Raw genomic sequence first — 22,534 nt, 5'->3', positions numbered from 1 at the left:
GGCAGTGGCAGCCAGTGGGAAAAAGGGTTGCCGAGCAGCCCATCAGCCGAGCACCACAATTGCCCACTGGGCATGCGCCAACTTTTTCCGCGGGGTTGAGAATTCCAACCAGCAGCCAACACATTTGAATTTCCCGCCATTTGTTGGTAAGTTGTTGCCGATGTATATTTAAATGCCCTTGCAACTTAAATTCGGCTTTAGTTGCGACAATGTTCCTATAAATTTTCGTTCCTATGGCTGTCCAATTTTAAGTAAACTAAAACCATAATTTAAAAATAGAAAACCATCAGTATAAAAAAAAAACAACGAAGTAACATTTTTTCATTTAGTTTTCCGATTGTTCGGACCTATTTACGACTTACAATTGCTATTTACAAAGCAGACTTTTGGGAATGTTTTATCCAGATAGCTTTTAAGCCAAGAGACTTGTTTGCGTAGAAATGGACGGACTGACGGACATGACCAGATCAACTTTCCTCGCAATGCAGATCAACAAAATATAGTATATACTTCATAGGGTCGGAAATGTCTCCTTTAATGCTTTGCAAACTTGTAATGGAAATTATAAATTCCTCTACAAATTGTAATGGTCCAACAGGCATCATTTTTATAACCGCTGTATTTTAAAACGAAATTTGTTGCATGTTTTTCAAACTGATTGCATTACCGACATGGAATTTTGAAATAAAATTCTAAAACAATATTTTTCACTTTTGTACTAACCAGCCCTGAGTTGAAAACTTGAACTTGAATTCTTGCAATCAGCGATAATGTACGGTACACTTATATATATCCCCGAAATATCCCATTGAGTTCCTAAACGAATCGATTCGGTTATGACCACACATTTATATTTCTTATATTCATATTCGCTGGAGGTCTTACAAATTATATTTTGTACAGTGGAACGGCTGTCAACGGCTTCCGGTCGGTCTTCTTTCTCCCTCTTTCTGGAACGTGCCATCTCGCTTGCTACCAAGTGTGTGCGACAAGGAAGAGGGACCGACGCGATCTGGGATCCGAAGGGCTGACGCCTTCCCCAAATGAAGTTAGTATATACACGGACCGATGCAACTTATGTACATAGAACAGATTTCACAAAAACAAGCTAAAAGCATTCTTAGTTTACGGTTTACTGGTTTTTTCCACCCCAGCGATGCTCGCGGATCACGGTCAGGATCAGATCAGGAGTTTTACTCCGAGTGCTGATGGCTCCGGCTCCGCATCTGCATTTGCTGGGGATTGGTCTAGTTCGTCTAGTTTTGATTAACGTTTCTCATTTCTGGGGCTGAGTCTGAGTCCCGGGATCCTGCTGGAAATGGATCTGAAGCTGCTGCTGCTGCTGCTGCTGCTGCTGCTGCTGCTCCTCCTCCCCATAGCAGCGTCGCTTGAAATCGCCGAAAAGATCGGGACGCGGCTGAAGACCCTGATGGTGGGGATGATCCACGCTCACTACCTGCGTAGTGTTCCTGCAACGAGTGAACAATTTAGATGTCTAGCTTCTCATTTGAAAATCCCATTCCCATTCGTACTCACCTGGTTTTAGTAAGCACCGTGCAGCCGCGCTCCACCACCATGGTCAGGGAGTAGAGCGTGGCCAGATTGCACATGCTGTCGGGCTCGTACAGCTCGATATCTGGCAGCCGGATCTGTGTCTGTTGCGGGTCCTGCAGGAACCGGGCGATGCGCTCGTTCACGCTCATCTTGATGCTGAATCCGGGTCGCTCGCCGTTGATGCGGCGACACCCAGCGCGTATCTCGCGCACCTCCTGCCCAGAAACAGGACCCTGTCCTGGCGGCGACGAGGATAGAAACGGATTCGAGGTCTCGCCGGACATCTCGCTCTCGATTTGCCGGGGAGCATGGGGCATGGTGGTGCCGTCCGCATTCGTCTCCATCTCCGAGCTGGCGTTTAAAATCTCAATGGGCTCGGAGACGCCTGGCTGAAAGCGGGACAAATCCTGCAGAGATTCCGGCAGCTGGTGGGCTGGACTCTTCGGTTGCGGTTCCATTGCCACCGCCACCGCCCCCGCCTCGTTGCCCGACATCAGGGTGTCATCCTCGCCAATGGTGTCATCCGACCGAATTTGAGGCAGTAGTGACTTCTTGGTGAGCTTCCTCTTGGGATCGTACCTGGCTCCGGGTCCGAACTCGTTGCCCGGCCAATCGGTCAGCTCGTCGTCGCCCTCGCGATCGGTGTCGTGCCGGCGATGTCCGCCCACCTCGGCCTCGCTGTCCGAGGAGGAGCTCAGCGAACTGGAGCTGAGGAAATCGTAGAGCTCGCTACAGTCCATGGACTGGGCGGCTTGGGACTGCAACTGCAGCGGCGGCTGTGGAAGCGTGTTAAAGCGGCGACGGCGGTGCGTCGTCTTGGTGGAGCTGCTGCTGTTGTAGCCGGACACCTGAGGCGTCTTCTTGCGCAGCATCGGAGCAGTTGGTGGCGTGCTCAGCAGCAAGGCATCGATATCGGTCACAGGCACTATGGTGTCCATACTGAAGGAGTTCCGGTTGCCGATGGCGATGGCGGAGGCAGCCTCAGCGCTTGGCGGCGGCGGCGCCTTCTTGGCCACGACCTTCTGCTTGGGCAGCTCCTCCGCCATCTCTGGCTGGTGGTGGCCCTTCTTCAAGTCCTTGTCCTTGTGGTTGTCAGTCTTTTGGGTGGGCGGCACGGCCTGCTGTCCCTGGGCAGCCATGCGGTTGATCTTCCAGAGCAGTCCCTTGTTCAGTGGCAGCAGGCGATCGCTGAGTGGCTTCGAAGTGGAGGAGTAGCTCCGCTGGCGCATCCGCTGTTGCTGGTGATGATTGTGGCTGTGGCTGTGGCTGTGCTGCTGTTGCAGATGCTGCTCCTCCAACTGCCAGTGTGGCGAGGAGGCGTACAGCTTGGCCGTCTCCTGCTCGTGGTAGCGATCGCGGTTGGAGCGCTTGCGTTTGCCGCAGAAGAACAGATGCGACCGGTGGTGCCCAGTGGCGTCCATCTTCAGCAGGCGTTTGCGAATGGTTCCGGTGGCGGTGGTGCCACCGCTCAGGAGACCTGGCTGCAGCGGCGACTCGGCGAAGGTGTGCGGTGAAGGCGTGTCCTTGCTGAACTCGAACTCCATGGACATACGCTTGATCTTGCGCTTCCTGCGCGAGTTGGGCTTGTAGAATCTGTTGATTGTTGTTGGTGGGTTGTTAGGACCAAACGAGGTGCTCAATTGGGGGCGCGCCCTACCTGGCTGGACTGAAGGTGGTCTCGTTCAGCGAGTCCGACTCCAGGGCGCCCATCCTTCCGGGCAAGGTCAACGGGGCCTTCTCGTCCGAGTCGCTGGCCGGCAACTTGAGGTTGTGTGTGTCCAGCCCGTCCACGTTGGCATTGGGGTGGGGATGGGTGTGGCTATGGGGGTGATGTGCATGTCCATGGTGCCCATGGTGGCCCAGGGCATTCAGCGTGTCCGTGGGACTGCTCGAGGAGTCCTCCGTGGGCTGGGGGGCGCAAGCTAAGCACACAGCAGAAGAATTACCGGGATCGGGGTCAGGTTCGGGTTCGGGTTCAGGGGTGATCTGTTCCGATCTGTTGCTACTTACGCAGATTGCCCGTGGAACGTGTCCGGCGACGCGAGCCCCACCTTCCGACGCCACTCGCCCTATCCATCAGGGAGGTCTCCTCGAGAGCCAGCGTCAGGTCGTGCGAAAATTGATCCATGGCCTGTCAGCTGTCGGCTGTCCACCGGTCCGGTTCCGCTCCACTCCACTCAGCTCAGCTCGGCTCGGCTCAGGCACGACGCATTTATTAGCTATTTGCACGTGCACGAACAAGAAACAAATCCGGAATCTGCACCACAATCCAATCACTTGAATATGCACTTGGCCATGGATTTCTGGTGCCTTTTTTCATTGGTATTTTATTTCAATCATAAACAAGACGTTAACGAACACTGTTAAAAATACAAAATCTGCTGGGTAGCTGGTCACACTGTTGGCCATCAGGGCGCGTGAAGACAAATCGCGAGGTATTAAAAGCCCGCCATGAAGCAATTGATGGCACCCAACTTGCCGGTGGGATGGCCCAGACACTCCACACAGTTCCACAGGAATCGCAGGCAGTGCCAGAGCCGCCATAGGATGGGGGGCACCTGTTGCTCCTGGGCCAGTCGCAGTCGCAGCACCAGCTCGCCGAGCAGTCGTCTCCGTTGGACGCGTCGCAGCTTCAGCTCCATGATGCGCCTGCCAAAGGAGGTGGAATTGGATAAGATGAGTGGGCACGGGCACCACCAACGAATCACCAACCTTCGCAACTGCGTGCAGGCGTTCTCAAACTCGTTGATCCGCATCCTTGTCTGAATCAGCTCTTGACTGAGGTCAAAGGCCCGGCCGCACAGCATCACACACCGCGACTCGAAGAGCTCCGATCTGTCCAGCGTCTGAGGTGAGAATAGAAGTTACTAACAAATAGGGCCGGAAATGTATACTTCACTGCTAAGAACTATAAAATAAACCCTATTCCTAACCTGATCTTCCAGCTGGCGGTTTCGCAGCTCCAACTCCTGGTTGCGCTCCTTGGCCATCGCCACTTTCTGGATCATCCTGGCCGAGGCGGTCATTTGGTGGAAGAGCTCCTGTCGCTTGCATCCCAGCTCGCATTGCGTCACCCGGAGTCGCTCCTCGCGGATCTTAAGCTGCCCATCCAGTTGTCCGTGCTCCACGAGCAGCAGCATTCGGTCGACGTCCAGGCGCAGATGACAACTCCGCACCACATTGGCAATCAAGGAGACGCCGGCGATGCACTGGCCCAGCGAATCGTTTAAGTTTCGTCGCTCTTCCAAGCTGAGCAGCCGATGACCCGGAAGCTGCCCGCCAGCAAATTGGTAAGTAACACTCCAAACCAATGGTGGCCACATACCTTAAACCGTACCAAGTGCTGATTCCTGTCCAGCTTTAAGGTAAACAACTTAAGGCTTTCGGTCAGCAGGCGCCACGATTGCAGGGATCGCTGAGGATTTCGACATGGAGAGGCCATTATTGATCGATTGGGTTGTGCGTTTAAAACTTGTAATTTCGACTTTCAAAGCGAATATTTCAGTTATGCTGAGTAAAACCAGAATATATAAGAGCAGTTTGAGAGCTGTTTAGCATCAAGTGTGATAAACCCAGTCAACATTTTTTAACAGGTTAATCAAGGTTACTTTTTTCATTTCAACAATCTCAAATAGAACTAGATATAAAAAAAAATCTAGTTAATTACGTCTATGTCCAGAGAGATGCGTTAACACCGAAGTCACCAAAGACGAATTTACAAAAATGCATAGTTTAAACGGGAATCGTTAAAACACTTTATTTAGCAAAAATAATCCAATATGACTCAAAAAAAATACATTGTGTGGCAAGGGCAAGGGAATAAAAAGCTTACATCTTCGATCTCTTCGGAGCCAAAAGTGGCATCCGCGGCAGGAACTCAAGGAAGCTCCCCCGTACGAACTACAATTATAGATATACACAGATAGGTTACACTACACATCCCAAGTGCTTTGCATACGAGTAAATGTTTATGGTGAATACTCAACGATTGCAAGACAAATATAACAACAAATCTCAGAGATAATACACAAAAAGTTGATTATTTAGCGAACTTGGGGCAGGGGTTCGCCGAGCTTCTTGGTCCAGTCCTCCCGAGTGGCGGGATCGGCAATCTGGCCACGCCCCAGGCATTTGCCCTGCGAGATGAGCTCCGCAAACTGGGCCACAATGGGATCCCGGCCGCACGATGCCACCGCCGTCACCGTGTCCGCCTCGTTGATGAAGTAGGCCACGAACTTGAAGTCCTCCATGCTGCCGTCGATGATGACGTCTTTGTAGGATCCGTGTCCGGCATACCGGATGCCCTTGCCGAAGATCAGGGTGAAGAAGAAGGGCACAGCCTCCAGCTTCTTGACGCCGCCGCACATGTTGATGGCCGCCACTCGTCCATGATATTGGGCCAGCTGGTAGTGGCCGATGTTCACGCGATCGTGGGCCAGCCCGTGGATGTGGGCATTGGCAATGTCGCCGCCGACATACACATCGGGCACATTGGACTCCAGAAAGTCTGTGACGTCCACGGAGCCGTTGCGGTTGACCTTCACGCCCGACTTGGCCAGGAACTGGGTGTTAAGCTTGGAGCCAGTGCCCAGGATGAGCAGATCACAGGGCAGACGTGTGCCGTCCACCAGCTCCACCTCAGTCACCCTGCCCTCCTCGTTGCCCAGGATCTGTGAGATGCCGCTCTCCATGCGCATCACCACCTTGTTGTCCTCGAAGAGCTGCAGCACTCGCTGGCCAATCTCCGCCCCGAAGGCGGCCTTCAGCGGGACATTCTCGCGACCCACCACCGTGACGCTTTGCACCTTGGAGACCAGCCCGGCTGCCGCCTCCAGGGCGATGAAGCTGGAGCCCAGACAGACGACGCGCGACTCGGGCGTGATCGAGGCCAGTATGGCCTTGGTGTCCGCCAGCTCGCGAACGGTGCGCACGTTCTCCAACTCGACGCCCGGAATGGGCGGCCGGAATGCGGAGCAACCGGTGGCCAGGTAGATCTTGTCGTACTTCACCACATAGCCATTGCTGCAGTGCAGCTCCTTCTGGGCCGTGTCCAGTTTGTTGGCGGACACGCCCAGCCACAGCTCGATGTCGTACTCCTTGTAGAAGTCCTCGTCGCGGAATCGCAGCTGCTCAATCTCCAGGCTCATGGACTTGGAAATCTTGACGCGATCGTAGGGCAAATAGTCTTCGCGGCACACGAAGATCAGGCGACCGGTGAAGCCCTCCTGGCGGATGGTTTCCACGGCCACGGCGCCCGAGGGACCGCCGCCCACCACGATGTACACCCGCTGGTCCTCCTGCTTACGACGCACCATGTTCTTGAGTCGCTTGTTGTTGACCAAATCTGATCGCTTGGCCCGGAGCAACACCTGACCCTTGTTGCCCACCTCGACGCGATAGCATGGCAGGGAATCGAGTCCGGGGAAGTCCTCGATGTCACCCGTCTCCAGATTGAAGCAGGCGCCGTGCCAGGGACAGCGGACACGACCCAAGCCCAAGGCCCCCGTCTGGAGTGGAGCTCCGTAGTGGGTGCACTTGGCTCCCACCGCCAGCAGGCGATCGTTTTGCTTGACCAGCAGCACGCGGGTGTCCTCGTCGAAGTCCACCTGCCGCATCTCGTTCTCCTTCAGGTCCGACACATTGCAGTCCACGCGCACCGCACTGGTGTACTCGGAGTCCGGCGAAGAGGCTTCCGTCGACATGGTTGTGCTGGGACTCTGGGTGCTGCACTTGGACTGGTAAGAACCCACGGCACCACCTGGCGAGGCCATCATGCAAAGACACAAACAAAGAGAAACGGCGATGAAGATTCAGATACAGATAACGGTCTAATGTGTAGATGTGTGGCACATGAAAATTTTCCAGTTTTTCTTTAGAGGTTCAAGGGAAAGTGGAGTGGCGCCGCTTGCTGCGCAGGTAGAATGTTCTAAATCTAAGGTCAGTCAAGAAAATGCCTCGCTCGCGTTCGGAAGTCTTTGTGGGACTGGGACTGGCACTGCTTACGATCCTGGGATCGGTCCTGGCTCGCTCGCATCTCAGCAGCTTGCAGGAACTGGAGCTCAGCTCGCTGCGCACCCACAAACAGCTTTTGCAGGCGGAGATTGCCAGGCTTTTTCTTGAGCAACCGCCTCGAGCGGAGACTCAACTTCTGCTTGACGACCTGCAGCTGAGAGATCACCAATTGGGTCTGCAAATAGAGAACCTGGAGGGAATCTCCAAGGGCGAGACCACGCAGAGGCTGGCCATCAATCTGACCGCTGACTTTGAGCACCTGCAGCACAAGCTGGACGACTTGAAACGCCAACTTGAGCTGCTAGATGGACAGTTTGCCTCCCATGGAAAGCAGCTGGAAGGACACTCTGCGGAAATAGCTCCGCCGGCGCCCTCCGGATTGGGATCCTTCCTCTGGGGACCCTTGCTAACCATGCCTGAGTTTCCGCAGCACAGTGTGGTGGCCAGTGATCAGCAACATAGCCACCATCAGCAGAATCACCAGCAGGAGCAGCAGCAGGGATCCAGTCCCTCCATCATTAAACGTGTGCTGGACATGCTTAGGCCTTCCGTGGGAGTGGCCGGCCTAAGAAGCCGTTGGGCCGAATCAGAGAAATCAGCTGGATCGGCAACAACGAAGCCCGTCCTCCACAAGTCACTCAGCGCCGAGGAGCTCCTCCCACAGCTGCAGGAGCAGCGCAGGTTCCTTGATGATGCCATCACCAGACTGGAGCTTCTGGCGGTCACCAAGGGCTCAAAAAAAAAATTGAATTAATTAGGCGTTAATTAGAAATATAAGAATGCATGAAAAACCATGAAGAAAATACCTGTTCAGATCCAGCAGCAAGAAGAAAGATAAAAATACTCGACACCCAGAGGATCAATATTAATAAATTTATATTGCCAGAGATAAAAACCTAGTATATCACCTTAATAAAGTCACACACATAAATTAGGGAGATCTGATAATGTACAATCAAAATCGAATACAATCGAGTGGGTTGTTCACCAATAATTTGTGACCAAAACATAATGGTTCACTTAAAATACATAAATTTAATTCGCTTATAATAAAGTCAATGAAAAAAAAAAAATAAATGGCATCATTAAAATTCTCACACTTTTAGGTCTAAAACTAAAAATAAAAATGCAATTCAAATGAGAAATCCGTTTCAGAACTAGATATTTAATTGCAAAAATTGTATTCGCAGAACAAACATTTGGACAAACGATGAGGGAAGGTAGCAGCTGCCTACTTTACCATCGATGGTTGCCCGGCCACAACAAAGCGGATCTAGGCGACCAGCGCCGATCGATTGACTCATCCGACCTACTTCAATGTCACGAAACCGAACCTTGCTACGTCATCAAGAAAAGTTTGAAAAGCCAGACGGTGAGGGAAACATCTATAAACCATAAGCGAAACACCTGTAAACGTGTGTTCCACTCTATTCTAGTCGGTTCTGATATGGCTATTATGTCTACATGCCCCTATCTCAAGTGACTGGCTTTATGATGTATGCATATGATATCGCTGATACGACCATTATTGAGCATCAATGATGGGGCTTTTTACGGTCGAGCGGGAAAATACTCGTGTGGTTCAAACATTTGGAACCTCGACATGACACTAAACAACAAGAATAGCAAGTCATCCCAAATTCACATACAGTGAAGTAAAAAGTATGCTTTCGTGGTGAAAAAGAAGGTATGCTTAAACTCGCAATATTTCCCTTTAAATATTTAAAAACTTAGAAATGACAACAAAACTATATATTCAATAAGAACTTAATCCATTAATTATAAATTCTAACGCAATCTTGACTAAAGTTCGATATATATCCAAAATTAATATGCTTTACAAGTCACTTTAGGTTTTTCTAGAATATTCCTTAAGTTTCAAAATGGTTTAAAAATTAGTTATTTAAAAAACTGTTATTTTATAATAACGTATTCACAGCTCATTGACAAACAAAGAACATGTTTTTACATTCTACATATTTCGAAATGAAAACTTACTGATTTGTTTTTGACTGCCTGCCTGCATATTATAAATATACAAATTGAACTTAAACTTCGGCCCTGCACTGTATGTTTCTAACCTCTTTCAACTCTCGTTTCTAATTAGCAATAATATGCCATGTTAATACCACAGTTGGGTTTCTCACAAACACTCGGACAAGCATAAACAAAACCGGTTGGCCTTGTCCAATTCAAGTGAGTCAAAAGCCAGACCAAATAAAAATAATAACAATTGCATGAGAACAAGTTTCGCCAAAGTAATTATACTCACGAAATCAGGTAACACCGAAATAGATAGGCCGAAGCTAAGAGAGTATTTGAACTGATTTTAAGAGCTGGCTAACACTTGAGCCCCGGCTGTTGACGGGCGAATGAATCGGAGACTGCCGCCGGAGCCGCCAATTTAAGCGAACTGGAGGCTCTACGAAGAGCCCAAGAGAACGGAGAAGGCAATAGGCAGAAGCAAGGCGAAAATGGGCGAAATACCATTCCAATAGCGGTGACTAACAATAGCTGCGCGTACAGTGGATATCGATTAGCGAGAACACTGTATTGTGACCTAAAGGTAAGTTACTCTAAAACTGCTTTCCAATTTCGCAACCAATTTTAATTTACAAAAACCATTTGTCAGCTGGGATTTTAGGATTCGGTTTCTTATTCATACATTTATGTAAGGCAAAAATCTAGTTTTTTTTATGGAATGTTCAGAAGTCTGTTTTTGATAACAATCCCAGAAGGCAATTATATATTTTAATGCGCCACACGAGGATGGTCCTTGTTTTCGTATGTTATGAAGGAGTGTTCCAAAGATCCCAAATTTTCGGGTATTAAGTGATCTCTTGCTTATTTGGTGCTTTATTTTAAAACTCAGTAATACTTGTATATAAGTATCTTATAGTCTAGAATTTGAGATATTAATTTTATTATACTTGACTTGCCTGTTCCATATACCTTTCATCAGATTTAGAGAAATATCATACAGTTACTGTATCTTAAAGATGTGGATTTACATCACAATAAGTATTAACTGGTAACTGCTGTGGCCATGACGCAGCAGTAAAGCAAATGATTTGCGCGCTCCCGCTGTCCGTGCCTCTCTCTCTCTCTCTCTTTTTCTTAATCTTGGACTTATGCCGCTGAGACAATTATCTAAACGCCCCTCCCCCAACCCGGTAAACCCCCTCCAAAGGCGGGTCATTCCCATTCTCCCAACCACAATTTCTAAACATTTGGCCTTGTTCGATTGGTAAAAGGAACACGGCAAAGTTGGATATCGGATCGGCTACGACATGACCACACACTTTTCAAATTACGGTCAGGAAAAGATGGGATTCAGATAGTAGTAATGTGGAACTACTTCATAAACATGAAGAATTAATCTTACTTTAAATATTATATATCAAAAAGTGAATGTGTTCAAATTCATGGAAATCTAAAATACAATCAGACTCTTAAGTATAAGTTTGTTGTTATATTTATTTATTATTCACCTTAGTAATCAAATAACTCTAGTCAAATTAGTTCTTAAGAAAATGGTTTAATCTTTCAGTTTCGTCGCAATTAAATACTTAAAAAAAATGTAAGCCCTCTCTAAGGAAAAACAACGACGCACATTATAAAAAGTATAAATGAACTTTACTTCAAAAAAAAAAAAACAAGATTACAGCAAAAACTCTGAAGTTTCTGTAACTTGAAATTTAGCAATTCAAAAGATAAACCTATGGAAATCATATATGTAATTACCTGAAGATTTTTCTTTCTTGGGGGTGCTGCCAGTGGTTTTGTACTCCTTGCAGTTGATGGAACCCATTGTGTGTAAGCGGCGGTTGTGCAAAAAATTCGAAACCGAATGTGTGTTGAGTCCTCTCAAATTTTGTCTGTTTAAAAATTCGTTTTGGAAATTTAAAGTTAATTTATTTTTATTTGCAACTTGCAGCGCGAACTAGCGTTTTTACCTGGGCTTAAGCTCGAATATCCTTAGAAGGTTTCCGACGCCACTTTGCGTGTGGACCAATTTTAGAGCTGCTCTATAGGGTTGCCACCTGTAAGTTGAGTCCGCAGTTGAAGTGTTTGTTTTTCCGCTTATTATCTATCTTACAATGCACTAAAACCCGTTATCAGTTATTTCTTTTCACAAGCTTTAATAGTTTATTTTCATTAATTTTTCAAGTGGCTGACTCATCCGTCGATGGATATTCCCAAACGAATTCCTAAACGTTTTCGAGATGCTGTTTTTTGCAGAAGACGCACATTGTTTATCTGCGAATTCCCCGACGCACTCACCACTCTCACCAGTGGAATAACAATAACAAAAACAAAACAACTGGAAGCGCGTGGAACGAGAGAGCGTGCAACAGGTCTGCTGGGATAAATGGACCAAACGCGGGGGCGAGAGAGCGAGGGAGAGAGCAAGAGCAAGAGCGAAACACGTCTGACGCGCGTGAACTGCCAACCGCGTATGGCGCGCAACTTCAATGCTGGACTCGACTGGAACTGGAAGCTCTGTGCCTCCCTATCAAGTGTGCGCACAGTGGCGGTCAAGATGGTAGTACTGAGCCGCAAGTACTCTCATATTTACACTGTGTTATCTTGACGCCTTGGTAGCAGGATTTATATATAATTTTCATTCTACTTATTCAAATCCACTCTGAAGTGGTCTGAAAGATTACAGATTATCCCACTGGATTATCTTAACGTCTAGTCTCCAATATAAATTTCCAATTCTGCCACTACTTATTAATATTCAGTCTAATGCGTCATTCTTTAGTTTACTCAGTAATCAATGGTCGAAACTGCAAAATTTCTGATTATCTCAACGTCTAGTTTTCAATATTCTTTTCGATTCGGGAACTACCTATTCAAATTCTCTCTAATGCGTCAAACCTTAGTTTAATCAGTAAATTGCAAAAATAGATGCAAAGCTTTTTTCTTTTTAAAGATTAGGATTAGTTGAGTTGTGTTACCAGTTACCCTTTATAATTAGAACAAAAAATAACTATTGTTATTTAGTAAAATAAAAAAGGTTCAAAGTCTGATCTAGCTGTGGGAACACCGCAGTAGAGCAATACAATTTGAGAAACCATTGCAAAAATTATAAATCTGACCGCAGTTGTATGCTTTCCGACCATACGCGTGTGTGCTCCACTCCCAAAGACATACGTCTATGTGGTTAACTAGCAGAAAACGTCGCGACCTTGCCGTCGCCGCACTTTACAGCCATCCAATCTCTCCCACCTTCTTTATACCAACTACCACACCCCTTACCGGCATTAATTTGGAATGGCCGCCAAGCCACCAACAAGAAGTAATAACGACGGTAACACATAGCTTGGCCTTCGTCGCGTTGCAGACCAACGCACTCGGCGCCCAATCCACCTGTTGCCAGTGTCCACTGTGCCACAGTTAGCGCCGGCAAAATTGCATCACCAGCGGCGGATCTAGAACATGAACAAAACGGTGTTTTGATTGTGGTTTCCATGACTCCTCCAGTGGAATAACCGCGCTGAGTAACCCTTGTCGCTAATTGTCAGTCAACTCGTTCATAATTAATTAGAAAATGTCCGTTTTTTAGAGCGACGCAAAGACTTCTTGATAAATGTTTAACTTTACTGTACTAGTGATACTTGTTATGTATCTTTGCAAACTAAGTACTTTATTAAAATAATTTTTTTGCTAAACGTTGTATTATATGTTTACAATACAATTTTTTTGTTTAAATTTTGTTTGGGTATGAAAAATGTTATCTAAATTCTTTGGGAAGTGCCTCCGGTATTTTAAGTTTAAATCCCTTCTTAAAAATGTCACGTATACTATCTACATTACTGTCCTAAGCCCTATTTCGTCAATGTCATCTATGGTTGATGACACTTGCCAATTATGGATTCCACCTAGTTTTATCAGACTCTAAAGTTTATATACATATAATCAAATGGCTCTCATAATTTTCCTAAACTAGTGCATTATAAATAAAGAATTACAAAACTACTTAAACCGTAGATTAATTATCACAAAAACTTAACAATTATTTTTATTACTATATTTATAGATTATCCCCATAACATTTTGAATGTTTCTACTTTGACCATGTCCACTGTTCAGGATTCCAATGAAAGGAGACCCAAACTCGGACGCTGTGCGATTGCTCAATTGGCAAGTGATTCGCCGTCGAACCATCAACGCTACGTTAATAGCAGTTAAACCACCGGCCGGAGTAGATATGTAATTACCGTGGCGATGGCACGTCAGAGATAAATAAATCTCCTAAAGGCGGCACGTACTTGCATTAGTGCACATACAGACAACCACACATAAATACAGGCAAAACGCTGTGCTTGGTGTGCTACTTACACAGCCATTGTTTAATAGTTGCTTTTATGTATATATGTATATATACAATATTTTACCATATTATACTTTCAAAATGTGAAATTACATTAATTCTGTTTTGTTTACAGCTGGGAAAGAGTGACCGGTCCAGTTCGAAAAAGAGCGCGCTTAATGTGGGACCAGACTACGGAGGTGGCAAGGCATTCTAAGGGAAAGAAGCGACGGGCACACTGCCCAACCAATTGGGAACGCCGGTCCGATTGAAATCTAACAAAGTTAAATGGATCTGTTAATCTCATACGGACAATCACACATAAATAGAGGCAAAACACAGTGCTTGGTGTGCTACTTACACAGCCCTTTTTTACTAGTGGCCCTTATGTATATATATATTTTACTATATTATACTTTGAATATGTGAAATTACATTGATTCTGTTATATTTACAGCTGGCACAGAGTGACCGGTCCAGTTCGAAAAAGAGCGCGCTTTATGTGGGACCAGGGACCAGACTATTGTGGTGGCAAGGCATTCTTAGGGAAAGAAGCGACGGGCACACTGCCAAATCAATTGGAAACGCCGGTCCGATTAGAATCTAACAAAGTTAAATGGATCTGTTAATCTCAATCCCTGGCATTCCAGTCGAGTCATTCTGGTGACAACTTGCAAAGCACCTGGAATACAACCTTCCTGCCTATCAAGAAATATACCGGATAATGGACGCAAAGGACTTTGTAGAGATCGATGGCTCCTACTTGGAGGGCGGCGGACAGGTGCTGCGCAACGCATTGAGTCTCAGCTGCATCCTGGGCAAACCGGTGCGCGTGGTCAAGATCCGGGCCAATCGTCCAAAGCCGGGACTCTCGCACCAGCACCTGCACGGACTGAACCTGCTCCGGGACATCGCCAACGCGGATGTAGTGGGCAACACGCTGCTCTCCACCGAAGTGGAGTTCACGCCGCGCTCCATTGGCGGTGACACATACCATGTGGACACGCAGACGGCGGCCAGCATCACCCTGATCTACCAGATGGCCCTGCCCGTCCTGCTCTTTGCCGGACGCCCATCCCGCCTCTACGTGACCGGGGGCACAAACGTGGCCTTCGCCCCCCAGGTGGAGTACATGGAGCAGGTGCTGCTGCCGAACCTAAAACACTTTGGCGTGGGCTTTGATCTACAAGTGCAGCAGTACGGCTTCTATCCGAGCGGCAAGGGCAGGTGCCAGTTGGACGTGCAGCCAGTGGATAAGCTGCTAGCCGGACAATTCCTGGACTTCGGCCGCCTGCAGCTGGTCAGCGGAGTAGCCTTCTGTGCCGGTCGCCTGCCCAGGACCATTGCCACGGACATGCAGCAGACGGCACAGCGCGAGATCCACCGCCTGTGGCCGCACCAAATGTGCAGCATCGAAGCAGTGAAGCACCTGCCGGAGAAGGCACGCCAAAACGGAGCCGGCATCCTGATGACGGCCCACACGTCCGGCGGCTGTGTCCTCGGCGCCGCCACGCTGGGAGAGAAGCGAGTCGATGGGCGCTTGCTCGGCTCGGACGCCTCCTGCCAGCTGGTCGAGTACATACGCAAGGAGATCTGCGTCGATGCCCACATGCAGGACCAACTTATCATCTACATGGCCCTCGCCGTTGGCCGCTCCAGCATGCGCACCGGGCCGCTGACCAATCACACGCGCACCGCCATCCATGTGGCCAAGCAGCTGTCGGGCGTCCAGTTCGACGTCAAAGTGGAGTCCTCCGGCCAGACGCTGGTCTCCTGCGAGGGCCTGGGACAACTCAACCGGATGCTTTAACAATCTGGGTCTTTAATCTACGGCAATCTTAATCATAGTGTCTAGACATGTAAAGAATATACGATGTGCGAGCCCTAGAGGCGCCGGAAAATGGCCAGGAAATGATCGCCCTTGTTGCGCACCACCTTGGCGCCCTCCTCACTGCTCTGGTAGAGTTTTGGGGTGATGGGATCGGATTCCTGTGGGTTGAAAAGGGGAGCATTACTTTGTGATCGAGCTGCCGGAGGAGCTACAGTTGACGTACCGCCTCCTCCTCGGTGAGGCGCTGGTAGAGCGGATGCTCCTCCATGTGCGCCACAATCCACTTGTGCAGGTCCTCCACGTCCGTCATGGTGTACACCAGACCCTGGGTGGGAATATGGTTACGCTGTTTACTCTTCGTTTGTGCCCAAAACTCACCCCCTTCCTCAGCACATAGGCATACTCAGAGAGCAGGGCCTGGTTGATGATGCGCCACTTGTGCTTAGCGCGCTTGAAGTGCGGATCCGGGTAGAGGAAGAACATCTTCTCCAGCTGGCCCTTGGCGAAGTAGTTGGGCAGATACTTCATGGCATTGGTTCGCAGGCAAGCGATGTTCTGGTATGACGCCCCCACAGCGCCGCCCTTTTGTCGCAGCGCCGCAATCCGGTCCACCACGTAGTCGGACACCTTCACGCGGATCTCCATGCCGATGGAGAGCTTCTCGGGGAACATCTGGCCCAGAGTGACCAGGAAGCCGCCATAGCCGCAGCCAATGTCCGCGAAGCTCACCTGCTGACCCGGCTGGATGCTCGGATAGAGCAGGCGCCAGTCCATATCTTCCGGGCGGGCGGGACTACGAATAATATTGGAAATAAAGGGCCTCCCGCTTCCGCATTCACCAGATTCTACTCACTAGTCGAAGCTGTGGTCCGCAATGGGATTCGAGTGCGCACGCTGGCGGTAGAAGCGCTTCTGCGGCAGTCCGGTTACCGCCGACGTGGGATCCAGTACATCCGGCTCCCGATCCTGTGCCTGCCCACCGGTGGTCACCATAGCTTGAGCGGAGTTAGAGGCAATGACTGAGAGAGCGGGCAAAACAGCACGTTGCGGTCGCTGCGAGACGTCCGACAATATACTGAAAATATACTTTTTGGTATTGTAAGGGGCATTCTCACGACTTACAGTTCGCCTGGTGCTTGAAATCTGAAATCTCACAATTTCCTTGACAAAGTGCATTGCCGTCAAACTGTGGCTCTCTCAAATTCAACGATTTCTGGATTTCAGCCACCAGGCGAACATAATCAGTAGCAAGCTTAAGCTGGTAATTTTAGGCAGCATCTATAACGGTTATTTTTTTCAAAATGGCCGCCAAGTGCAGGTTTCCCCTCATTATTTAACCTATAGGAGCTCGACGTCTTGGAAAACAACCGTTGCTTCTCAATTTAACACCAAATATAGATGTGCAAACTTCTTGTTTCCTTGATCGTGTCACGAATTTGGCACGTTAGGCACGAAAAAGGAACGAAAGCCCCTTGTATTTGTTGTTGGAGTAACGAAATAAACATGCACGCGCACATCCCTAGCAAAACGAAAAAATTGGTCGTTGGAAACCTACTGGGTGTTTCTGTTCGCCTGGTGCTTGAAATCTGAAATCTCACAATTTTCTTGACAAATTGCATTGCCGCCAAACTGTGGCTCTCTCGAATTCAACAATTTCTGGATTTCAGACACGAGGTGAACATAATCAGTAGCAAGCTAACGCTGGTAATTTTAGGCAGCATCTATAACGGTTATTTTCTTCAAAATGGCCGCCAAGTGCAGGCTTCCCCTCACCGATTGACTAATAGGAGCTCGGCGTTTTGGAAAACAACCGCTGCTTCTCAATTTAAAGCCTAATAGCCTAATTAAAAGATGTGCAAACTTCTTGTTTCCTTGTTCGTGTCACGAATTTGGCACGTTAGGCACGAAAAAGGAACGAAAGCCCCTTGTATTTTTTGTTGGAGTACCGAAATAAACATGCACGCGCACATCCCTAACAAAACGAAAAAATTGGTCGTTGGAAACCTACTGGGTGTTTCTGTTCGCCTGGTGCTTAAAATCTGAAATCTCACAATTTCCTTGACAAAATGCTTTGCCGCCAAATGGAGGCTCTCTCAAATTCAAAGATTTGTGGATTTCAGACACCAGGCGAACATAATCAGTAGCAAGCAACAGCTGGTAATTTTAGACAGCATCTATAACGGTTTCAAAGTTCATTTTTCCCTCACAAATTTACTAATTGGAACTCTGCATCTTGGAAAACAACCGTTGCTTTCCAGATAATCGCTTAATAGAGATGGGCAAACATCTTTATTTTATGCAGCCACGAAGGTAGCTTGTCCATTCACGAAAATTATTTATATTTAATTACGTCGCGTCAAATTTGTAAATAAAAAGTTAAAACAAAACAACAAAACAAACAAAAATATTTTTATTATAATATATATTGTATATATATGTTGTTGTTTTTTTCAGACACAAATATTCCATAACATTAAGGGAGTTCCCCTGTTGACTTTTTAAATACCAACCGAAATAGCTAAACTGTATATAACTCGGTTATGTAGCAGCTAAAATCTACCCAAGTTGACAGCACTGCTATAGACCCAAACATTTCGTTCTCTTGTTCGGTTTGTTTTTATTGCAGCGCAATTGGAGAATTAAGTTTGTTGTGGTCATTGCTGGAGTACATCGCCCACACCCGCCCGCATCCACCGCAATCTTATCGCGATGTCGCGGGTTTATCTGCTGCCGGTGGCCACGTACCTGATCTTCCAGGTGACCTTTATTGGCACGTAAGTGGCTAGTTCTTGCCTTTATCTGTTTGTGCGTCGCAACCAATGGCATCTACTCCCCTTTCCCCCCTCCTTAGATACATTTTTGCCGTGCTGGAGGGACATGTGGTGCCCACGGTGCCCTACATTAGCGATGCAGCCACATATTCGCCGGAGAGTTGCGTGTTTGGGCAGCTAATCAACATCGGCAGTGTTCTGTGTGAGTCCCCTTTATTTCGCCCGGCTTCCGGTCTCCAATCTCCAGTGGATGATGAGTCATCTGCTGATGGGATGCAGCAGCTTTGTGTTGCTACCAATCTAATGTATTCGCTCGTTCTATGCAGTGGGAATCACCATCTATGTGCGCTACCGCCATGTGCTGCAGCTGTACGAACACCATCCCGATCTGGACGCTTCAGTGCTCCGCCAGAACCGGCTGGCTCTGTGGTTCGGACTGGTGTCCTGCCTGGGCATCAGCTTTGTGGGCAACTTCCAGGAGACAAACGTGCGGATTGTGCACTTCATCGGGGCCTTCTGCTGCTTCGGATGCGGCACCTTGTACTTCTGGATGCAGGCGCTGATCTCGTATCTGATCTTCCCCATGTCGGGCTCTCGCATCTTCGCCCACCTGCGGCTGGGCATGTCCGTGGTCTGCACGATCCTGTTCATCCTGCTGGCGGTCACCGGGGTGATGTCGCACATCCTGTTCAAAGGACAGAATCCGCGGAAGTGGTGGGTCCTCCTCAGACAATGCTGAGCCATCAATGCTGGCAGATACTCACTAATATAATATTTTAGGTACCCCTCGGACGGCGGCTGGTACTTCCACGTGGTCAGCACCATTTCGGAGTGGATCATTGCCACCATCTTCAGCTTCTTCATCCTCTCCTTCACGCAGGAGTTCCGCGACGTGTCGCTGTCGCATCCCCAGGTCGCCCTGATGTCCTACGCGACAACCATCTAGATGAAAGCCTCCTAGTCTTAGAGTAGAGATCTTGCGCTGGACTAGCCAGCTATTGATTCCTTTGCCAGCTTCAACATTTTATGTATAATCCCAGGCGGCAAGGGCACGGCTTTCGAGGATAATGCTTTTGTCGTTTGTCCGGAGACTCTGCACTGCGACCGCCGCTCGACTGACTGCCTTCTCTTTCGCCTGCTCTTTCTCTGTCGGATTGCTGTGATATGTGCAAAGTGTTGCCCAAAGATGGGGAGCCGGTCGACCCGAGTGGAAGTGGCAGGCAGCTGCTTGATTGAAGAGTTACATTTATTGTTTACCCGAGTTCGTTTTTACATTATACATTACAATTACTAAATCGAACTAATCGGTAGAAATGATCTGTAAATCTGTAAAAATACAAAGCAATGAAATAAAATGAAAAGAAAAGGAGTGTTGTGTCTGTTTGTTTTGTCAATCGCTAGCGCTTGCGATCCCTGGAGCGATCGCCATCGCGGTGCTTATGGCCACCTCGGCTGCCGTGGTTCCCGCTTCCTCCTCCACCGCCTCCACCTCCTCTGCCCTCTCCACCGCCGCCACTGTTGCGATGCGAGGAAGAGGAGGAGTAGCGACTGTGCTTGCCGGAGTTCGAGCCGGAGTTCCGATACTTGTCGCCATCACTTACGTTGTTGCTGCTGCCGGCATTCCCGGACCGGTCCTTCTTTGTGTAATATTCAGAGCGTTCTCGCGAGGATTTCCTGTAGGAATTACAACAATTGGTTGTATATTGAAACATCAATATTTTTTGTGGTAATCGGAAAAATAAGTTTGATAGTTAACCATTTTGTCTAAAATGCATATTTTTAAAAATCCTTCAATTAAAGACTAGTTTATGGTGTTATTTACCTAAATCTATTGACATTTTTTGTTTCATATAAGCCAGTTCTACAGAATTCTGGTCCCAAAATCAGAAAAAAATTATCTCCTTTCGCATATTTTTTTACATAATTAGTAATTATTTTTCAATACAAAAGTTACCCCAATGTATTGGATATATGTACTTTTAGATAATAAATCGATCGTTTAAAAAAAAATTTCCGATAGTAGCCTATTTTTTGCCCTGCAACTGAATTAAAATTAACTTTTGGGATATAAGTGGCAACCTACGTCTTTCTGTGCTTGCTGTGCGGCGAACTGGAGCGCGTGGGCGACCTCGAGTAGTGGCGCGACTTCTTCTTGTGCTTCGGCGGTGAACGGGAGCGCGAGCGGGAGGAGCGGCTGCGGTGCGCCTTCTTGGTGCGCTCGCGACTCGGCGATCTGGATCTCGGCGATCGGGAGCGCGGCGTTCGCGACTGAGTGCGCGTCCTGGAGCGCGAACGCGATCTTGAGTCCTTCTCCGGCGACTTCTCCGAGGGCAGGGGCAGTGGAATCGCCCGCTGGATGAAGCCGCCCCACGCATTGTGCGAGCCATTGTTGCGATCCACGGTGATCACAGCCGGCGGCGTGTTCGCCTCCTTCGTCTTGTTGCGCGCATCAATGTACCGCTTCTTCAGCTCGTCGACAGCGGCCTCCAGCTTCTCCACCACCGGCTTGGAACGCGTGTACAGCTCCATCACCCGGTAGCAGATATCCGTGATGTCCGCCATGGGCACGCGGAAGATGCCGAACCACGGCGGACTGCTGGGCAGCGGTATGTTGAGCTTGCGGGCACTCAGGTAGATGCAGGCGCAGGCAATCGCCTCCGGAGTGTAGCGCATGAAGACGTCCGTCCGCAACGAGTCGTTCATGAAGTTCCAGGAGAGCTGCATCAGCTTCTCGTGCTTCTCGTACTGCAGCACTTGCAGGTACATCACGATCAGCTTGTGCGGATGCTTCACGTGCACGCAGAAGCCCAGTTCCTTGAGGACGCGCCGCTCGGCCTTGATCACCTGCATCTTGAGGTTCGTGTAGTAGGGATCCAGCACCATAGGCGAGATTTCCCTGCGAGACAGGACAGGAAGCGGATTAGTGGCTGTGGGACTGGGCAAACTCAATCACTTACTTTTGCGCCCGCACTTGCTTGATGTGGTGGAACACATTGATCACGTCCCGGATGCGCCGCGGCGCCTCCTCGATCTTGGAGGCCAGGCACACACAGCTCATGGCCACCGTCTCCATGTTGTGTCGCACAAAGCTCTTGGAGTAGAAAAAGCGCTGGAAGAGCACCTGGCCGGTGGCCATGGCCACCTGCGGCAGGCGCAGCAGGATGCCCGCCGTCTGGATAAGCTCGCAGCCCAGTATCCGCAGGTCCTTCTCCGTCTCGTGGTCCAGTCCGTCCTGGCTGGACGGAGTCACATCGATCTTGCCCTCCGGAATCAGGCTGTTCTCCAGCGTCAGCACGATGCGGTTGAACAGGCGCGGATAGATCGGCTTACTAGCGTCCGCCTGGACCGCTGCCACGCCCCCAGCAACATCGCCTCCGCCTGCAACACTGTTGTTGTTGGAGATGTTGACGCTGTTCGAGTGGAGCGATGTCACCGTGGTCAGCACATTGGTGATGGTCATGGTCTCCACCGTCAGCGAGGTGGCCGTCACCACCGCTGCGCCGGCCCCACGGCTGGCCATTCGTGTCCCCGGAGTCACGTTGCGCGATTCACCACGGAAAGCGTTTATTTTTGTGTTTTATTCACTTTGTAATTGACTATCTTGCAATCACCAACGGGAGTTTGCAGGGGTGGAGAAACATCGATGCTATCATCCAGGGCTGCCAACTTTTTATAGAAAAAAAAGCTGATTTTGACGGGAAAAAAAAGTGACAAAAGTGCTGTTTTCATAATTTACAAGCAAGCTTAAAAAAAGTTAGATTTGACGGGATAGAAACAAAACTGGCAGCACTTTTATCATTCAAGTCATGTTTTTTAAACATCGAAGTTTTTCCATCTCTAACACTTCGAAGTAAGTCTCCACTAAGTACTGGAATTAAATATTGATGACGCTTGGGTTGTGTCTAAATATGGGGTTGCGCCTCTACTTAAAATGAATGTACTAAATAGTACTTTGAATTATTCAAATATCAATTAACACTGCAACATTGCTGTGCTAGCGTTCAGTTAATATATAAGTGTTTGAATAATTTTCTAAATTGTTAATAT

The 22,534-nt window shown here is 48.5% G+C and overlaps 8 protein-coding genes across 11 annotated transcripts; 3 read left to right on the top strand and 5 right to left on the bottom strand.

The window, feature by feature from the left end:
• Positions 1-829: 829 nt before the first annotated feature.
• LOC108136231 (AF4/FMR2 family member 4) lies at positions 830-3,823 on the bottom strand. The gene is made up of 4 exons (XM_017257255.2): positions 3,565-3,823; positions 3,212-3,476; positions 1,537-3,147; positions 830-1,469 (listed from the first exon to the last, which is right to left on the bottom strand). The coding sequence occupies exons 1-4, from the start codon at positions 3,680-3,682 to the stop codon at positions 1,277-1,279; spliced, it is 2,187 nt and encodes a 728-aa protein (XP_017112744.1). The 5' UTR covers positions 3,683-3,823; the 3' UTR covers positions 830-1,276.
• Positions 3,824-3,861: 38 nt separating this feature from the next.
• LOC108136235 lies at positions 3,862-5,164 on the bottom strand. The gene is made up of 4 exons (XM_017257263.2): positions 4,880-5,164; positions 4,488-4,826; positions 4,267-4,400; positions 3,862-4,203 (listed from the first exon to the last, which is right to left on the bottom strand). The coding sequence occupies exons 1-4, from the start codon at positions 4,994-4,996 to the stop codon at positions 3,993-3,995; spliced, it is 801 nt and encodes a 266-aa protein (XP_017112752.1). The 5' UTR covers positions 4,997-5,164; the 3' UTR covers positions 3,862-3,992.
• Positions 5,165-5,285: 121 nt separating this feature from the next.
• LOC108136233 (apoptosis-inducing factor 3) lies at positions 5,286-12,009 on the bottom strand. 4 transcript variants are annotated; one of them, XM_017257257.2, is made up of 4 exons: positions 11,666-12,009; positions 11,523-11,609; positions 11,311-11,444; positions 5,286-7,312 (listed from the first exon to the last, which is right to left on the bottom strand). In XM_017257257.2, exons 3-4 carry the CDS (start codon positions 11,375-11,377, stop codon positions 5,598-5,600), a joined length of 1,782 nt encoding a protein of 593 aa, XP_017112746.1. In that variant the 5' UTR covers positions 11,378-11,444; positions 11,523-11,609; positions 11,666-12,009; the 3' UTR covers positions 5,286-5,597. The 4 variants fall into 4 exon arrangements, with proteins under 4 accessions (XP_017112746.1, XP_017112747.1, XP_017112745.1 ...); XM_017257258.2 differs by having other exon boundaries at positions 11,851-12,009; XM_017257256.2 differs by having other exon boundaries at positions 11,523-12,009.
• Positions 7,505-8,736, top strand: LOC108136236. Its single transcript, XM_017257266.2, has one exon. The coding sequence runs from the start codon at positions 7,505-7,507 to the stop codon at positions 8,318-8,320; it is 816 nt and encodes a 271-aa protein (XP_017112755.2). The 3' UTR covers positions 8,321-8,736.
• A 2,375-nt stretch (positions 12,010-14,384) lies between the features above and the next one.
• On the top strand, positions 14,385-15,797 carry LOC108136234 (RNA 3'-terminal phosphate cyclase). Its single transcript, XM_017257260.2, has 2 exons — positions 14,385-14,475; positions 14,536-15,797. The coding sequence occupies exon 2, from the start codon at positions 14,610-14,612 to the stop codon at positions 15,693-15,695; it is 1,086 nt and encodes a 361-aa protein (XP_017112749.1). The 5' UTR covers positions 14,385-14,475; positions 14,536-14,609; the 3' UTR covers positions 15,696-15,797.
• Positions 15,688-16,785, bottom strand: LOC108136237 (tRNA (guanine-N(7)-)-methyltransferase). The gene is made up of 4 exons (XM_017257268.2): positions 16,570-16,785; positions 16,095-16,509; positions 15,940-16,041; positions 15,688-15,874 (listed from the first exon to the last, which is right to left on the bottom strand). The coding sequence occupies exons 1-4, from the start codon at positions 16,707-16,709 to the stop codon at positions 15,770-15,772; spliced, it is 762 nt and encodes a 253-aa protein (XP_017112757.1). The 5' UTR covers positions 16,710-16,785; the 3' UTR covers positions 15,688-15,769.
• Positions 16,786-18,289: 1,504 nt separating this feature from the next.
• LOC108136320 (DNA damage-regulated autophagy modulator protein 1) lies at positions 18,290-19,857 on the top strand. The gene is made up of 4 exons (XM_017257420.2): positions 18,290-18,490; positions 18,568-18,689; positions 18,814-19,201; positions 19,268-19,857. Exons 1-4 carry the CDS (start codon positions 18,426-18,428, stop codon positions 19,431-19,433), a joined length of 741 nt encoding a protein of 246 aa, XP_017112909.1. The 5' UTR covers positions 18,290-18,425; the 3' UTR covers positions 19,434-19,857.
• LOC108136319 (cyclin-L1) lies at positions 19,716-22,152 on the bottom strand. Its single transcript, XM_017257419.2, has 3 exons — positions 21,445-22,152; positions 20,571-21,383; positions 19,716-20,161 (listed from the first exon to the last, which is right to left on the bottom strand). The coding sequence occupies exons 1-3, from the start codon at positions 22,005-22,007 to the stop codon at positions 19,885-19,887; spliced, it is 1,653 nt and encodes a 550-aa protein (XP_017112908.1). The 5' UTR covers positions 22,008-22,152; the 3' UTR covers positions 19,716-19,884.
• Between the last annotated feature and the right edge of the window lie 382 nt (positions 22,153-22,534).

Source organism: Drosophila elegans, unplaced genomic scaffold (genome assembly GCF_018152505.1).
Source record: "Drosophila elegans isolate 14027-0461.03 unplaced genomic scaffold, ASM1815250v1 contig_149, whole genome shotgun sequence".
Lineage (NCBI taxonomy): Eukaryota > Metazoa > Arthropoda > Insecta > Diptera > Drosophilidae > Drosophila > Drosophila elegans.
This window is presented reverse-complemented; position numbering and strand designations above follow the sequence as displayed.